Here is a 17,774-nt window from a genome sequence, read left to right as displayed (position 1 = left end):
AGAAAAACTACAAAGAAGTATCACATTCAAAAAGTGCTCTGGATCACCTTTCTTATCTGATGATCTCCCGAGCGGCGAACCTTTCTTCTTCCCAGAGTCCTGAGTGGTGGAGCTGGAGGACGGCGTGCTCGGACAAGACTTATCTTCCTTCTTCTTTTTGTCCTTCTTGTACCCCGAGAAGACCGCCTTCCACAGGGACTTGTGTTTGGGCGGCGTCTCGTCCGTGCCGGAGAGCCGGCTGCTGTCGTTCTTGGCTTTTTTCTCCTTCTTATTCTTGCGCGGCGAGAAGAGGGAACTCCGTTTCTTGCTCTTACCCGCCGAGGAGCCGTCTGACGAAGCCACGGAGCTGTCCAGGCTCTTGTTGCTGCTGAAGAAGCGCTCGGGTAAAGTCTCGGCCTTCTTCGACTCCAGCGCTTTCACGGCTGATGTCTTTGGGGATCCGGCTGACTTTTTCATTTTCGCAGCCACATCTTGCGTTACACTCCAGGCCACTTTAGGTAAGGCACCCTTGTCGATGTCGGACTCTTTCATTTTATTGATATGCTTGGCCATGGCGTCTTTCAAAGCCGGGCTCTTAACGGACTTCTCTCTGGCCTTCATTCTCTCTTCTGCGATCTCCTTGGCCTCCGGGGAGAATTGAGTTGCCCTCTGGTTCTTGAGGGCTTGGTGGCCAGGGATATTGGGTTTGCCGTTTTCCATCGCTAGAGCCAGATGCAGGGGAGGCCTCTCCCTGCTGGGCTTGCTGGCGGGCGGAGTGTAGTACCTGTTCATGCTCCTTTCTGGCGTCCGCTCGTCGCAGGACTCCTCCACGTCGTCAGCGAACGGAATCTCCTCCACCGTCTCCACGAACGACTTCCTGGCCTCCTGCGGCCGGGGCTTCTTCTTCTCCCTCATGACGACCGCTGGAGCTGGTTCCGGATCCGCCTGAGGAGGGGAGACCTTCCTGGGCGCGGGTTTGGGTGCGGACACGGGGCTCAGTTGGGTCCTCGGTGCGGGAACGGGACTCTTGGCTTTTGTTGGCTCTTTGGCACGGCCGGGTGGAGGCCGATCTGTTCCGTTGCTCCAGGACACCTGATGTCTCTGCTGCCTGAACACGGCTGGGGACTGATTGGCAGGCACAGGCGGCGGCGGGCTGGAGGGCGGCGTGAGCATGATGGAGTCGGACGTGTTGTAGCCGTCGCTGTTTGCAGTCTGGCTCGTGGCGGCGCTCCCATTGAGCCCCAAACCAGAGCTGCTGCTGAGGTCCCTCCGATCGGAGCCGTTGCTCTTGGTCTCCGCGGGAGCCACCGGGGTGATGACCTGACCTTCAAGAGTGATGTTGAGTCTGCGAATGACAGCTCGGCCGGTAAAGGCGGGCTTCAGTTCCTCCGGCACGTCTGGAGACTGAGGCTTGACGGGGGTGGAGTCCTGCGACGGAGCAGTGACAACACTCTTCTCCAAGATTTTACTGCTGCGGTCCAAAGGAGTCAGGCCGAGGCTCTTCCTGATCTCGGCACTCTTCAACCAAAACTCCTCAATGATATCCGTCTTTTTCGACGGAGTCTCCTCCGTCGAGGAGTCGATGGACGTGGAGGGTTCGGGCGTGCCCGTGTCCGCTTTGGGCACGGGCGTCGAAGTGACGCCGGGGATCGGCTGATTTCTGACGGGAGAGTCCGAGGTGAGGGGCGACGAGGGCTCCTGGCACGGCAACGGCTGCGCACAGATGGGCGAGAGGGGGTTGCCCGTGAGAGGGCAAATAGAGCGGTGCGGGTAGACAGGAGATTTAGGTGTGCAAGTCTCTGGTAGGGGGGTGGGCTGAGAGCAGATTGGGGAGCCAGCAGATGACTTGACTGAGGATCTGACGGGTGATCCGACAGGTGATATGACAGGTGACTCGATGGCTGGAGAGCTGACGGGTGATTTGGAGAGGGAACTTAGGGGAGATGAGGCAGGGACAGTGACGGGGGAGGCGGCAGCATCAGCAGCAGCAGCAGCAGTAAGTGTAGGAGAAGGGACAGAGGACGGATCGTGGACTGGAGCAGGTGGAGGGAACAGTGGACTCCTGGCGGCTGAAGAAGGAGAAGGAGTTGACCCCTCAGTCTTCCTTTCCTCGGGTATGAACGGTTCTGGGAAGAAGCGCGTGCCAGGAGACTTCAGCGGCGTTATCTGGAAAAAGAAACGAAGGAGATTCAGGATTCAGTCCAAACTGACGTCACATCCCTTCAACTTGAGGTGTGGATCTATCTCACCTGTGGTTGGGGCTCTGGAGATACGTTGAGTGGGGAAAGAACAACATCGTCTTTCTGCACGGGGCCGACACCGGACGGCTCTGAACGGAACAATCACGAAAATGCCTTCTTTACATTCATGTACAACTTATTTCTGAGTGACGAAGTTGGATGAATTATTAGGGACGTGTACCGATACTGGAGGCCGTTTTCAGACTTTCTGGTTCCCTGTGCTCCTCGGGACACACTTCAGCCGGCTCCGACTGGTGCAAACGAGCCTCGGCTTCTGCATCCGAAGGGATTTCATCTAGAATTCACACGATGACATATACAATTGTTACACAGCTTTATATTGTTCGTATTTGACATTTATCATAATCGAGCAGAGTTCTCTGTGAACCAAAAAGGACGCGATTGAACGGAGGATTGTGACCGCTCACCCTGATCCATCTCCGTGCCGGGCTCAATATCTGGACCGTCAGCTTCTGCTTCCAAATCTCCACCCTCACAGGGCTCTGACGTGACAATGAAATGGAAAGACTTAGCTAGGTGGCACACTCTCTTCAGACAACAACACAGCAGGAACCTTTTCCCGCTTCCTAACCGTCTTTTCGAAAAAAATTCTTCCTTTAGGCAAAAATCTTTAAAAGAAGAGCACCAGAGTTCAAAGATTGCTTGGAAAAAGAAATCTGTCAAAACCAGTTTCCAAGAGTGGAGCCGAGTTACAGGAAAGAATTAAAGACTGAAAGAAAAAAAAAAAGATGAAAAGGCCTCGAAACCAAAAGCTGTTGTGTTTTTTTTTCTGAAGGCAGCTTGAAGGAAAGATCTCCGGCGAGAGAATCATACATTAGTTTTGCGTACAAATGAAATGCTATAAATCAGTCAATAAATAAATGGTTTTGGCTCGGAGCAGCATTAGTACGAGATGCATGCAGCGATCCATCCTCAAAATGTGCAAATGGATGACATTTAAACCAAGCAAAAGCAAAAGGTTAATGACATTGGCTAAGTGAAGAGCAATAATCCCTCATTTAAACAAAATGTGATGGGAGAGACTGTGTTTCCAACAAAAGGTGAAACCAATCTATTCAGTTTTAGAATAATATTACAACATTAACTCTCCCAGTAGACAAAATCCTGGACGAACATCTCGTGTTTAACACAATGAGATCGTCACTAAGCTTTTAACCTGGAACACAAGCGCTGCCTATGAATCCAAAAATGTGTGGAGGACTCTCATTAAATTCAGAAAAGCTATTCAAAAAAATGATATAATACCTCAAAAGCCTCGATATCAAAACTTTGTGCGAGTACAAGTGCCATTTACGGGTTAGTCAAAAAAATATAGAGAACAGTAATGGCATGAAATACTTCACACATTACCCATCAGCGTGAGAAACACTGTGGTGTTAAGTGTTTTCAAGCCTTGATGGCTTATCTGTCTCTGGAGTACATTTCATTACAGTAATGCCATGCGAGTAAAGAGAAAATACATATTGTTGGAAGTTGGATGGCTACAGGACGGGAGGGTGGGGGGAAGTGAAATGAGACCCACAGAGTGCAGAACTCTTGAGAGCGGCAGCCTTGCAGCATGCAAGCTTTTGTGAGTTTGCTGGCATCGGAGCGTGTTCTCTGCATGCTCCAGGAAAAAGGCCGGACAGATAGAGAGCGAGTCTAAGACGGGATGCCGTGATCCCTCATAAGATCTGTGCTACCTCCAGACATGGACTCCAACCAGACTCTCACTGCCTCGTGTCGGACGGATGTGTGGGCGGGGGCTACGTTCAAACCAGAGGATACGAAACAACGAGGGATAGATGGCAGGGAAATAACAGTAAAGTAATTAGACACATGGGAAAGAACATAGCAGAACACAAAAGAACAAAGCGGAACAAAATCAAAGGGGAACTGACAAGGGGGTTACGGGGAGCACTGGGATCTGGTTAAAACATCACGCTCACCGCAGTGACTCCCAGCGACAAATGAAAAGATTGAACACAAAATAAGACAGTCCAAAGAAAAAAACACACAAAAAAAAAGGTGACAAAAATGTACAAAATCAGAGGTGATTATGAACAACAGGTAAGTTAGTCGGGGGAGGCGGCTCCTCCTGTCGCAGACACGGACGGACGAAACAGAACAGCAGCAGCCACACCGGTGAGATGACACGCCCTGAACCGCAACCCTGCGAGGCCTAGAGCCCTGCACTTCTTCGCCCGGCCAAAGAAGTGCAGGCCGGGCGAAGAACCATGTTTGACGCCCGGCCAAACATGGCCGGGCGTCCGGCTCCTCTGGGCGGGTTACCTGTGGAGGAGGGCTGCGTGAGCTCAGAGGGTTGGGACAGTTGGGAGGCTGAGAGCAGCTGGCCCTCCTGGTCTCCCTCAGAGTCCGGGCGTGCTCTCACCAAACCTGGAAGGGCCTGTGGATCCACAGGCTGCAGGACTTGTTGGATCTGTAGGTTCCTGGCTAAAAGGAGGGTGACGGCATACGGTGGAGTGTGTGTGTGTGTGTGTGTGTGTGTGTGTGTGTGTGTGTGTGTGAGATCCAAGAAGTGAAAGGCAGATAAAGAGAGATAGAGGTGGTAGTGCCGAAAAAGGCAGTAGTAGATGACAGAGAGATGACAAAAAAAGGAAAGAGAAAAGGAAGTGAGACAGTTAGAATTCAGTGGCACTAAAGTAAATCATCGGTGGCCAAGTAGAGGGAGGCTGCATGCACGAGACTGCAAACAAATAAATAAAAAACATGAATGTAGATTTAAGGTTAAAAAGGAAAAAAAATAATATCCACGTGTTGTAAACGACAATTCTGCAACTCAATGGCAAAACATAGCTGCAGCGCCTTCAGGGGGAACACAGGACTCTCCCAGATTAGTGTATTTAAGCCATACACAAAAACTGGGGTAGTAAAACAGGTTAATGGCCGGTTAAAATGGCTCACAGCAAGTCTTTGAAAGAAAAACGCACCGTCGACACAAAATATCCGCTAAAACACAACGGCGAACAACAAAGCGAAAAACAAAGACAACCAAAAAGTAAAAGCCACACACTTATTGAAGAAATCCTTGAAAAAGGAAACCCAAACCAGCCAGGATTATATTTCACGCTCAGAGACACCGCAAACGCATCCACAGGCCGTTTTGCTGCTACCTTTAAATGTACCAACATCGTCTTCATCTGTGAGGTGCTTCTCCAGCCAAAGGCCTGACTGGAGCTCTTTATCCCACGGGCAGTAGTCCCCCTCTGCCAGCAGGGGGAGACAGAGGCCCAACAACAACAACAACAAAACACAGATACACACATTCATGCACGCACACAAACACAGTAGACAAAAGGGATGGGGGGGGGGTCATGAAGAGGAGGGGACGGAAAAGGAGGAAATCAGAGCGGATGAGGAGAAGAATGTTTGAGACATTGACACTTCACATGAAACAGATTTGGGATTTTGAAGTGCAGACAAGGTGTTAACAGACACCAAAGACAACAAACTACATTTACAATCTTCACAGAAAAAAAAAAAACACATCTTGTAATCACACGCCAAGAGTGAAAAAACTAATTTACCATCGCTCGACTCATCATCATCATCCTCCTCCTCCTCTTCGTCCTCATCTTCATCCTCATACTCTTCATCGTCTTCGTCTACCTCCCCGTCTCTGCTGACCGCGTCGGCCGGCGCGCCCCCCTCGTCCTCGTCGCCTCTCAGTTTGGCGTGGATCTCCACCGCCTCCCTCCAGGGAACGCCGCCGAGGTCGGAAGGGCTGAGCGGCTGCCGCTCGCCCTCCTCCAGATCCTGATCCTCCTGCTCGTCCTCCTCCTCCATGTCGGACTCCGAGCTACTGTTAGAAAACAGAGGAGGAATCCCGGTAAAGTGTGAGAACAAGTGGGCGGGAAAGAACAGACGAACTGCAGGGTCAGTGAAGGAACGGACTTCAGCTCCTTGTTTATAGTATTTTGCTTTCAGGCTGACTTTAGCAATTTGTATTTGTGCAAAGTTCACCTGCCAACTCTTTGGGCGCTTAAGCCAAAAAGTACTACGGGGACATAACTAAGAATTATTTCAGTATTGATTTTTATTTGTATTGATTGATTAAACTCTTAACCTGTAAAATGTCAGTTAAAAGAAATCACAAACAGCCCAACGTGACTTTCATTTCTTTCATTTCGGCACTTAATACTTCATTACTTACATGCGACAGACATAATAATTAATACATTGATTAATAACATGATCAGTAGATTAATTCATAGTGAAAATGGTTTGTTATTTATGTCACTGAATGTGAGTGTGTCCCTCAACTGGACAGCTCACTTAAGGAAATGCAGGAATAATGACTTTGAATAGAAAAACTACCCATCAAAGGATCAGCTGCAACAAATCACTATACAAATGTGTGCAAATTAGAAAATCTCAACAAAATAAAAAGTAAGAAAAGTGCACAACTCTGTGGTTTTCGTGCTCTCACCTGGAGCCCTGGTCGGCGTCGGCGGCCTTGTCCAGCACACTGCTGAGGTTGTGTTCGGCCAGCGTCTCCTCGGGCACCTCCTCTAGCTCCTCCTCCCTCTGCAGGGACAGGCGGTAGTTCTCCAGCTCGATGCGCTCTGGAGTTCCCCGCAGACGTTTCGCGAGGCTGGGCTCCTGCAGTCCGTTGGCCACCGGTACTGTCGACGGATCGAGCGTAGGGTGGAGGTGAAACGGTGACATCGTGTGTGGGGAGGGCGGGGGGGGGGGCACCAGGCGGGGCGGAGGGAAGAGAGCACAAAAGAGGCAACTGAGAATCATACAGGTGCAACGGTAGAGGGACGAGCAGCCGAGCAGGGCTGACTGAAAAGGCCACGTTGGAGCTAAGTATCCGTCAGTGCACAAGAACTGGACACACGCAGATCCACTGGGATACTTTTTGTGAAAAAAAAACAAAAAAACCTGCTGTGACTATGTGAACATAACGGCCTCGTAGCATCAAATCCATCACACCGCCAACAATGCAACTAGTGCATATTCACACACATGACTTTTCCCCCTTTACTCCCACTAAACCAATGCAACTTGGTATTTAAGAACAAACTGACAAGGACACACCAAATGAAGATCTAGAACTGAATTTATTGCATTAGATTATATTCCTACAGCAAATATTATCAACAAACACACATAAGTTTGACATTCTAAAATTATTCTCTCATACTACAGTTGTCGATGCCTTGCCTTTTTCCCATCCTGAGAAGCAAACCTTAAAACTGCATTTGCCTAAATTTGTCTTTTGAATTTACTTGGATATCACTTATTATGAATGAAATGGATCATAATAAGTATCCTCCACATTATACTAACCGTTTGGTCCCTCCACTTCAAAAGAGATTAAGGGCTCTGACCCCATGTTAATCCCACTTGAAAAAGGATAGGTGTGATAATACATGTGTGTGATATTTGTCTCTGGAGCACATGTCATTCTGTAAACACACAGAATGTGGTCAAACAGCTGCAATTTTATTTATTTATTTATTTTACTTCCAAATCCGACAGCATTCTGGAAAACAGCTGTGAAGAGAACTTCTCTATTAATCTCACTGTTATGGGTAACCTTTCCACTAAAACCACTAAAACCAAACCTGACTTACCAATGCTTTATGCACCTTTTGTTTTCATATATTTAATATTATACATATAGATATTTTCCAACATATTCAATATCTGGCTTAAAAATAAAAAAATAATAAATATCATTAACCCTATTAAGGGAATTAGTAGAATATTGGGAATACTGGAAAATAATTGTTGCTAAATGCATATTACTACGTAGTCTAGAGGATAAACTTATGGCATGATTTATGATGAGTCTCATCTTTCTTATCGTAACACTGTTATTCCATGACGCCTATCGTTAATAATGAAAGTAATTCTTCAATCGTGTTACCATTCAAAATGAATGTTGCATCTTTATATAGTATTAGTACACAATTTATATTTATAATACTACACTTGCCACACAACGCAGCAGGCCTACACATCACATATTTTAATGCATACGAGTATTCTTCTGGTACCAACCTGTTCTGTTCAGCTCTTTCTAGTTTTCTTGGTTATACTTAACAATAATATGCAATCCAGTTAACGTAGCTAAGAGGCACTATATTAAGCAAACTCAAGAAGGTCTTAGGTTGAGGGTGAGAGGCCGAGGGATGCAGGAGGACAGGGCAGCCAGGAAGGAGTGGAAATCACAAGAGAACCAATCACAGGCACCAATTCAAGCACTAGGAGAAGCTCTCAGTTTTAAGCTGCTCTGATAGGAGGGGGAAAGGTAAAGCTCACTAAAGCACTGATACAGGCACTTCATCACAGTACGGTGAGTTTTAGTAAAAAAAAAAAGGGATATTGTAGGTGCAAAACAGAGAAAGAAAGACATCACAAAGCAGGCTCTAAAAGAAACAGATCACACGGGAGGAAGGTAGAGCTAAAAGGAAGCAGTCACAGGCCACTAGAGGTTACAATCACAACAGAATCGAGCTTGGCTCTTCATTAAAACACCAGCAGGCAAAAAACATGTCGATGTAATTACCTTGGATTACAGGAATGTATTGCAATGTGTGAGTGTGAACGGATGTTTTGAGTAAAACAGCTGGCACGTTACTGCCACATCTGATCATAAAATCAGCAGAGAGAGAGAGTAACAAATCGCTAATATTGCTGCTTGGAAAGCCGACCCGACGGAACTTTGTCCAACTCTTTTTTTTTTTTTTTTTTAATTACCAAGCCAAGAAAAATGAAAATGTATTTAAGATGCACCATTCAATTCTAAAAATTATACGCTGCCATTGGGCTGCTTGACTGCTTAAGTGCTTAACTGCTTCGACCAATCACAAGTCAGAAAATGTCTGAGACGGAAAGAATGACGCATCTTCAAATGAGAAATCAAATCGAGGAATCACAAAATTTACATGAACAGGCCGCAGGCTGAGTGAGTCAATACAGTGAGCTAAATCTATACAACCCCACTGGCATTAGTTGGCAACGGATGGAAGGAAGGGAAGAAAAGGAGGGGCAAGAGAGTCATGCTAGAGGAGGTTGAGCAGGGCATTGATGGTGAAACAGCAGAAGAGGTAGATGCAGTAGGTACACAGAAAGGGAGAGTCTAGCGGGTTGTGCGCCACCTGGTGGCAGGTCCAGGAGAGCGTGCGGCGGAGGGCACGCAGCCGGACTCCCGCGCCCTTGACCAGACGGTAGGGCGCAGCCGCCACAGCAAGAGAGGAAAGTGGGGTACCTGAAGGCTGGAGCTCGGCCGAGGGCGCTGCCGCCGCCGTCGCCATCGCCCTCCCGGGGGCATCCACGGTCGCCGTGGGGGTTTGGGGCGCCTGGTTCTCCTGCAAAAGACAGACGACGTCAGTCTCTCAATCTGCCTCCGGCGCGTTAGCTGCTGTGAGCCTATACTTCGCCAGAGCGTTCGGGAGACAAACAAAACAATTTATTTCTTCATCATTGCGCCAGTGAATCCTGATTTCCACCAGGAGTCCGGCGGGTAAAAACGGAAACGGGTACCTTAGCGGTGATTGGAGTCGGAGAGGGAGCGGGCCTCTTTCTCTGAGCATAGCCAGACAGGCGGTAGCAGAAGTGGGGCTTGCAGTAGAATTTCCCTGCAGGATAAAAAGGAAGACACAGAGCATATGAGCAAATAAATTCAATACAAATATAAACGTGTACAATGCACATTTTGCACATTTTGCACATTTCACCGAACAGAGTCTACAGGGTTCATCTCTTCTGCAGAACGACACAGCGCGTTTGTCATTTTTGAATAAAAAGATCTTCCCTTCTGTGTCAGCTCAGAGCGTCAGTGGGTTTAAGTCCCACGGCTGACTCGGAAAAACAGCTTCTCTTTCTCAATAAACAATCTGCTGCCTGTCCGTGAGCACCTCCCCGAGAGGGGAAAAAAGGACTCCAGAACTGTGAGACTGGAGTCAATGTAGTGGAATGCAACGTCAGCTCACATCTTTCAAGTTGAGATGTTATGAAGCTATCTATTATTCTGCCGGCAGACGTGTTTGTACAACAAATGTTGTTTTTTTTCGATGAATATTAGGAACAAAATGGCAAAGATAAGGAGAAAAGTTATCTTAACCGCAGTCTTACCGTCCTCCACATCGAAGGCGTAGGAGGACAGGCGCAGCGTGGTGTTACAGTATTCACACTTGAAGCAGCTGCGATGGAAGAACTTCCCCTCTGCGCTCAGCCTCTCCATCACGTACACACGCTTGCGGCAGAAGAAGCACACGTCGCTGCCCCCGATGTTGGCGGGGAACTCTTTTCTCAGTGAGCCCTGCGGAAGGATAACACAGTGATGAGGTTACGAGTGAGAAGAGAGGGGAGGCGGAAAAAACGTCAACGATTTTGTGGACATCACCCGCCCGGTCACTGCCGGATATACGCCGGGTGTTGAGCTACTTATAACCCAAGGACAAGAGCACAACACAGGTTATTTGTCACAAGGAATCGGGATCTCTTATCACTATGAAACTCTACAACCACAACAGTATCCCAAACAGTAGTAAATTGTGGAGAAAACACACACACACACACCAGCTAGAGGGAGGTGGATTAATGTTAAACTGTGACGGAAAACTAACACTTCAGCGTCTTCACGACATGTCAGTGTCTGAAACAACACGCTGCTCGACACTCGCGATCTATACAAGCCACATGCCTCCTACCACTGGGCCAACATGCTTACCAAGTCCTTCTTTTCAGGTAAAGGCTTAGGATATTCCTGAGATTGAAGCTGATTGGCTATCTGCTCAGCCAATGAGCCAACAGCGCCTTTGTACATCCTGACATAGCGCTATTAACAGCATTAAGGGGAGGAAAAAAGAAATACAGGTGGACAGACGTTAGAACATGGTGGATGAAAGATGAAGATAAACGTGAGGGATGGTGGCGGTGAGAAGAGGAGAGCATTAAAACACAACAATGGTGTGTGACAGGACATTTAGACAAGACAAAGCAACGTTTTCATGCTTGATTGATCAAGCATTTCGATGTGCCGGCAGCAGCCCCGCCTCACCACAAAACCAAACGTAGCTCCTGTAGCTAAGACTCACTGCGTATACGTGCCATCACACAGCATCATTGGATTTGGGACATCAGAAAAAGAGCGAGATCGTTACCGCATTTCAAACGACGACGGCACTACTAAGTGCAGGCGTGCTTCAGTAAATCAATATGTATATATGAAGACCCTGTGAAGCTGCCATCCGTTCATCACACGCACACACAGCACCGTTGCATTATTAATCGAACAATAAATATGAAAAAATTGAAATGTTGGCGAGGACTATTCAACTGGTTCGTTATTACGTGTCAATAGTTTATATCCTGCATTAATATATATACCAGGATTAAGATGCGACCTATGAAAGCTCCAAAAAAAAAAAAAAGAAGCTATGCTTCATCCCCGATAGGGGAAGAATTGAAATGAGGTTTAGTTTGTACGAGGCAATCCTAAGCCATGCAAACTATTTCTGTGGATGGGATTGGAGCACACGTTGCAGTCCCACTGCATTGCAAAGTTGTTACCCTGCCACAATTGGAACTGTGTTTGTCAACATGGGAATTATACTAGATGAGATTTTTTTTTTTTTTTTTGCAGCCAAGCTGCTCTTGCAAATCCAAAACAACTACAAGAGACTCCCTTGGCAAAACAACTGCGGGAAGTCTAATTAAGTTGAAGCGGTGTGCCAGCTGAGAATATTTTGACATCTGTCCAGATAGTCATAGTCACAAGGACTGATTACTCACCCACATGCTAAGACATGACAACAGAAAACAATTAACAGGTTGCAAATGAGTTTCCTAATATTTCACAACAAGCAGACGGGCTTTTCAAGTCTCAAGGGAGCTTAAGTCACATTAAGCAACACAAATAATTAATGGAGACGAGGCAGTTTGATGAAAGACGGCGTGCAGTGAGTTAGCGTCACCACACTGCATTCCTGCCGGCCGGGGAAACCACTACCTGTCTCAAGTCGGGGGTGGAGCGGGGAGAACCAGGGGGAGACCGGGCTCGGGCCAGGTGCCATTGTTCCGTAAAAAAACGGGAGTTTTTTTTCTTGGGCTCCACAAAAAAGGGAGAGAGAGAAGAGAGTCGTTTTCAAAATGGAAATTTAACAATTAGGAAACCCAATACGAACGGTTTCACACCATTTTCTGAAATTAAACTATCAAACCAAATTGTGTTTGGAGAGCGGCCTTTTGGTCAGCTCCATCCCCTCGGGGGTTCCACGCTAACACGCTAGCATACGCTGCTGAGTTCAGCCTTTTAAAGAAATGTTGTTCTATTACTTTAGGGCATCTTTGCCAATGGCAAATAAAATCACTTGAACATAATTTAAAGATGAAAGTTTATGTATTTTTGCCGTTAGCTGTTGAGTCATTCCCTCTCGTGTTCTATGCTAATGCGCTAGCATAAATTGCTGAGTAAGAAAAGGCAGCTAGGCTATTTCTATTTCTTAGTTTTTCTGGTATGTCTTACAAACTGTCCTTTTATACAATTTACATATGAAATGTCATATTAACCCTACAGTTGTTAGTTTATATACAGTAACTACATAAAACAGAGGAACATTAATTGTTTTGTGACAAATCTTATCCATCATAAATATTTTTTCCATGCACTTTACTGCTAATATGAATTGTTATTTACATGCTGCCCTTTGTCTAGTCTTGAAAAGGTAAAGTTGACCAACAGGACAAGTCTCGCAAAATTAGTGTGCTCCTTTATCAAGATGCATAATTATTAGATTATCAAATCAGATGTCTGTGTTAATGGGGAAATGTCACCTGCGGTCCGGCTGGCTTGCCCTCAAACTGAGAGGCAAGTAGCTCGGCCCTCTCCTGAATACTAAGCACATATAAAGGCATTTCATCATCGGAAAGGAGGGGCCTTGCTGGCTCCTGCAGAGAAATAAATGATTCAGTCACAAAAGGCCCAAAAGTCACACTCAGGATAAACACGGACTGAACAAGCTTTAACAAGAGCCTCAAAGTCAGGTGTTGTTCTCAAAAGTAAAAACAGCCACAAAGGGGTGACTTAGTGACACCAAATCCTAACCTTTCTAGAAGAGTCAGGAGAGGACAGCGGGGAACCAGGACTCGCAGTCGGGTCCCGTGACAAGTGCCACTGCTCTAAAAAGAAACGGGACGGCTTTTTCTTCGGCTTCAGCGGGGAAAAGGGAATGGTTCGAAAAGGGAATTAAGACTCAGGAGGATGTGCATGCGAACCCTTCATGCATGCCCTTTACATACAGTGCAGGCCAAGAAATGTGAGCAATAAAAAGAAATCTGAATATTGGAAACCACGTTCTCCGAAATGTCCATGCACGGCGTTCACCTTTGGTGGCTTCTCGGGTTTGCCTTTAAACCTGGAGATCAGGCGGTCAGCCCTCTCTTGTATGCCAGGTATGTGAATGGGTGTTGTCAGGTGGGGCAGCTTCTGCTCCTGCCAAGGGAAGCTCTATTGAGACTTGACGATGATTCGGGTGTCGCTAAAGGGCTCGTGCTGTTAAAAGCCTGGTTTCTTCCATAAAGCAGTCTGTTCACAGCTACTAAACCATCTCTCATGAAGAAAATCCAACCACAAACAACAGCAGTGACAAGCTGAATGCGCATCCATGCAATCACTCAAGTACTCTACCCCGTATTTTAGAGGCATCTCGTAGTATTCAAGCTCCTCTTCTTCCGGACTTTTACGCAAATGCTTGAAGGCAGAAATGACACGCGCTGTATTAACACTTTGGGTTCGCATCGAGCATAAACACAGTCACAAAAAGGGGTTGTTGTGTTGGAGAACAGCTTGTTATGCACAGGCTCTTGACAGTGCCCGGCGATAAGTTAAAATTGCTCCCCGAAGTCTTACATTTATTCACAAGCTGTCACACCCAAACGGCATACCCTTCCACATGAAAACAAAACGGCTCCTCTTGATAATGTCACTCACACACACGCACACACACACACACACACACACACACACACTCACACACACACAGAGAGAGTCAGGGGAAGTAAACAAGACCATAACCACTCAAGGCAGTCGTTTGGAGAAATGCAGCGCTTTTGTTGTGTTTTATTTACACCCGCATACTGCAGAGGCCAAATCTGAGGTACAGCAGACACAATTAGAGGATGCTTTCAGAGAAGGAAAAAAAGGTTGGTGGGGGTTAAGGGATTGACACACACACACACACACACACACAGAGAGAGAGAGAGACGGACAGATGCAGCAGACCATGTGTCACCTCTGAGTGAAGAGAGAGCGAGGAAGTGGAGGAGGAAGAAGGGAGCAGAATGGTTTTCTTTGGGCAGCTCCGAGAGCCCGAGCTGGACAGCTGGTCGGCACCACCTCTGGCCTTGAGAGATGAGGGACAGGGACAGCAGGTTCAGCAGAAAATGAATAGAATGATGATGAAAGTGACACGGCCAAGAGTAAATATGCAGCACATCATTCGAAGTCCGATAATGAATAGCGATGCTTTGAGAACCTTGCAAAAACAAAAAGGTCAAATTATGGCTTCAGAAATTTGCATCAGCACACAGTTTGTTATCCATGTGGTTAATAGAATTAGTGTGTGGCACCACTTCACTTGCTTAGGTTCACACTACATGCACCGTTAGCCGGACACATCGGTACACACGTTTCCATTCACACAACCGCTAAAACAGATCACCCACAACGTGTATATAGCGAAAAAAAAAATAATGCCCTGCCCTGTATGAATACAGCCCATAGTCAAAAGGGGAAATAATACACTAGCTCTGTAATTAAACTTGGAATATATCAAGGTCTCTTATATTGGTACCAAAACATAAATCTAATCACTGAAAAAGGGTGAAGGAAAACTCTAAAAACAAGGGCTTGACAAACTTATTTAAAGAAGACAAAAAAATGAATATTGAATATGAGTGGCTTAAAAAAAACTAAATCCTAAATAGTTTCTGTAGACTAAGTGTTTAGGATTATCACGATTATTTCCAGTCTTTACGATATACTTTAAGTTAATTACCTTTGCAGCTGGCTGAGACTGGCTGTGCAGTGAGAGGACATTTAAAAACAGCCGTGAATTAAATCCTTTTAAAAAGAGGGAAGTTTGGAGTTTAAATCCGTCTCTGTGAGGGGAATGCTTAATCTAGTGACGAGACAAAAAAAAAAGAAAAGACAACTTTCTCAGCATCAGCAGGGGAAACCGCTGCTGGCACGTCACTGCGCTGAGTCTGAGTATTCGGATGAGAGAACAGTAAAGCAGGACGACAACCCGGCAGGCCAGCTGGTCTTTCCTGAGGCTGGAGGAGAGGACGCAGCGCCGGGTCAGTATAATCAGGCCAGAATATTTTAAAACACACCTAGGAGTCGGGTTGGTAGCTAACAAAATAGGAAGTTTAATTGTATCTACTTCCTCAGTACGCAGAAGCATAGTGATGAACCTTAAACTGGAGCTCTCAGGTCAAAGAAAAGTGTCCAACGGGGCAACAAAAAAAAGGGGGATGATACCCATCGTATAAGGAGACCACTCGTTCTGTTAGTCTTCACGTTTACTTATTTGTCCCTACCTTTCCACTGATTGACAGGCGGCCTTAATGTGCCAAGCAAAGTGTCAATGCACCAGCAACATGTGGGAATGAAGACAACTCCAGGGGTGCAAACATGGATGGAAACGATGCAGTCTACAAATAAATAACATCAATTGGCTCTGTCAATGTTGTTTTAAGAAAGAAAACCTTTTTAACAGTTTTGGTCCTGCTCAAGGATACCTAAACCCCAAAACTCTTTCATATGTTTATGTATACAATATCATTCTAAGATATTTTGTGTGTTATCCATCACAACTAACTAACAATTCCCGCCCTGTAAGCATTTTACGAGCACGCATTATATGATTTTTACAGTTATATTTTTGTCTGAAAATGTGGTTTCAATACAGTAATAATAGACTCTCATTTCAGATTGGAAACACATGCTTTATACGGTTGTATGACCATCTGTATCTGCTCGGGGCTTTTTTAGCCCTCAGTGGAGATGTTGTCTGGCTTGTGGAGGCTATCCATTTCCACCTATAAGTGTGTGTGTGTGTGTGTGTGTGTGTGTGTGTATGTGTGTATGGTGGGGGGGGAGAGACATGACTATCTGGACTTAATGGGGCGTGAAAGTTGTTGGAGGACTACCGGGCCAGCGTAGCTAACCATACCTGCTCCCCTCTGTTGGGCAGTGTCTGACCCTTGATCATTTCTTTGTAGCGAATGCTCAGCTGCTCCTGCTGCTGTGTGCGTCTCTGAACCAGGACAGGAGAAGCAGAGGAGAGACCAAGGAGGTGTCACACTCTTATGTGTCTCACACAAACACACACAAGCACACACACGGCGATTTGAATGAGAAGTTTAACGCAATCACACAGTTTTGTTAACCACACAATAAGCCGCTGAGTTAATTCCTCCGAATCTCACACAACAGGTCTGCAAATGGTCTACAGGGAGGGTGAGGCTCAGACTGGTACAGGTCAGCACAAAGCAGCTTTCCCCACTACGACACACCACAGGGACTTATGGTTAGAAGGTCAGCCTAGCCGTAAGTGTCTATGGGGACGAGGCGGGGCGGTCCCACTCTTTACCTTTCTCCATGCCGGGACAGGTGCCAGGCGCACTGGCTCATTCACAGGGGTTTGGGGCGAGGTAAGGGGGAAGAGGCGATCCAGATTGGGCAGAGATTCCCCCTTTGTAGTCAGACAAAGGTGATTGACAGCGAGCGAGGCCAGTGAGAGGGCCCGGATAACCGTGCAAGGAGGCAACATGACATAGTTCATGATGAGAGGTGGAAACGAGGAGAGAGAAAAACAGAAAGAAGGAAGTGAATCATGGAAGGATGGAGTCAATGAGGCTTGGAAAATCATTTGTTCAAAACCAATGAGGAAATGACAGAGTCATAGGCATAAGAAGACTGTGCTAAGAGTTGTGTAGAATTTATAATAGCACTTTCAGATATCTAAAAGGAAATATCATGCAGACACCAGCTGGAAAAACACAAATAGGTGCATGAAGTACCTTTAGCCAAACAATTGTTCTGTATTCAGCCTTTAGAAATCCTTTGACTTCCCATCAAGTTATGTTCTGTCTCAACACGATTATATAATCAACTATTTTCATTGACTTTAAATCAGAAGCAGCTATTCCGAGACGCATAATAACGAGACATTTTCTCCAACAGCAACAGTTGGGAGTTGTCTTTCCCCCTTAACAGTACTGTTTAGTGTTCCCATCGGCCCACTGCTCCCTCCCACACTCCGTGGCAAGCGAACCAAAGCTCTGCGAACCGATTCACCTCCAAGGCCTCCGAACCCGGCCGGCACCACGAGGCCGCCTACATGACGCGGGAACAATACCCAGCCTGAGCAGTATTAGCATTCTGGGCCTCGGCTCATTAATACAGTGGCCTACAGCTCGTCCAGACAGACCAGAGGCCCTGTCACGCAGCATCCAAATCTACATGTTCGTCAAACATTCAATGAAGGGGAAAACAAACCACAATGAGTTTGT

General features: G+C 46.5%; 1 protein-coding gene across 3 annotated transcripts in view; it reads right to left on the bottom strand.

Moving 5' to 3' along the window:
• mical3a (microtubule associated monooxygenase, calponin and LIM domain containing 3a) overlaps nucleotides 1-17,774 on the bottom strand; it is a 58,345-nt gene that overhangs the window by 15,748 nt on the left and 24,823 nt on the right. For 2 of the 3 annotated variants that reach the window (XM_068602780.1, XM_068602781.1), the window contains exons 17-29: nucleotides 16,853-16,954; nucleotides 14,489-14,599; nucleotides 10,329-10,515; nucleotides 9,738-9,832; nucleotides 9,463-9,562; nucleotides 6,670-6,865; nucleotides 5,768-6,042; nucleotides 5,354-5,446; nucleotides 4,512-4,673; nucleotides 2,648-2,722; nucleotides 2,401-2,514; nucleotides 2,229-2,308; nucleotides 48-2,145 (exon numbers count right to left, since the gene is read on the bottom strand). In XM_068602780.1, coding sequence (XP_068458881.1) covers nucleotides 48-2,145; nucleotides 2,229-2,308; nucleotides 2,401-2,514; nucleotides 2,648-2,722; nucleotides 4,512-4,673; nucleotides 5,354-5,446; nucleotides 5,768-6,042; nucleotides 6,670-6,865; nucleotides 9,463-9,562; nucleotides 9,738-9,832; nucleotides 10,329-10,515; nucleotides 14,489-14,599; nucleotides 16,853-16,954 — 3,688 coding nt within the window. Of the gene's footprint in view, nucleotides 1-47; nucleotides 2,146-2,228; nucleotides 2,309-2,400; nucleotides 2,515-2,647; nucleotides 2,723-3,922; nucleotides 3,986-4,511; nucleotides 4,674-5,353; nucleotides 5,447-5,767; nucleotides 6,043-6,669; nucleotides 6,866-9,462; nucleotides 9,563-9,737; nucleotides 9,833-10,328; nucleotides 10,516-10,926; nucleotides 11,035-12,207; nucleotides 12,307-13,031; nucleotides 13,146-13,302; nucleotides 13,408-13,581; nucleotides 13,690-13,884; nucleotides 13,948-14,488; nucleotides 14,600-16,852; nucleotides 16,955-17,774 lie in introns of all 3 variants that reach the window. The other variant, XM_068602782.1, reaches the window with a different exon arrangement.

Source organism: Clinocottus analis, unplaced genomic scaffold, assembly GCF_023055335.1.
Source record: "Clinocottus analis isolate CAN_PGR_092001 unplaced genomic scaffold, fCliAna1.0.p SCAF_6, whole genome shotgun sequence".
Taxonomy (NCBI): Eukaryota; Metazoa; Chordata; class Actinopteri; order Perciformes; family Cottidae; genus Clinocottus; species Clinocottus analis.
This window is presented reverse-complemented; position numbering and strand designations above follow the sequence as displayed.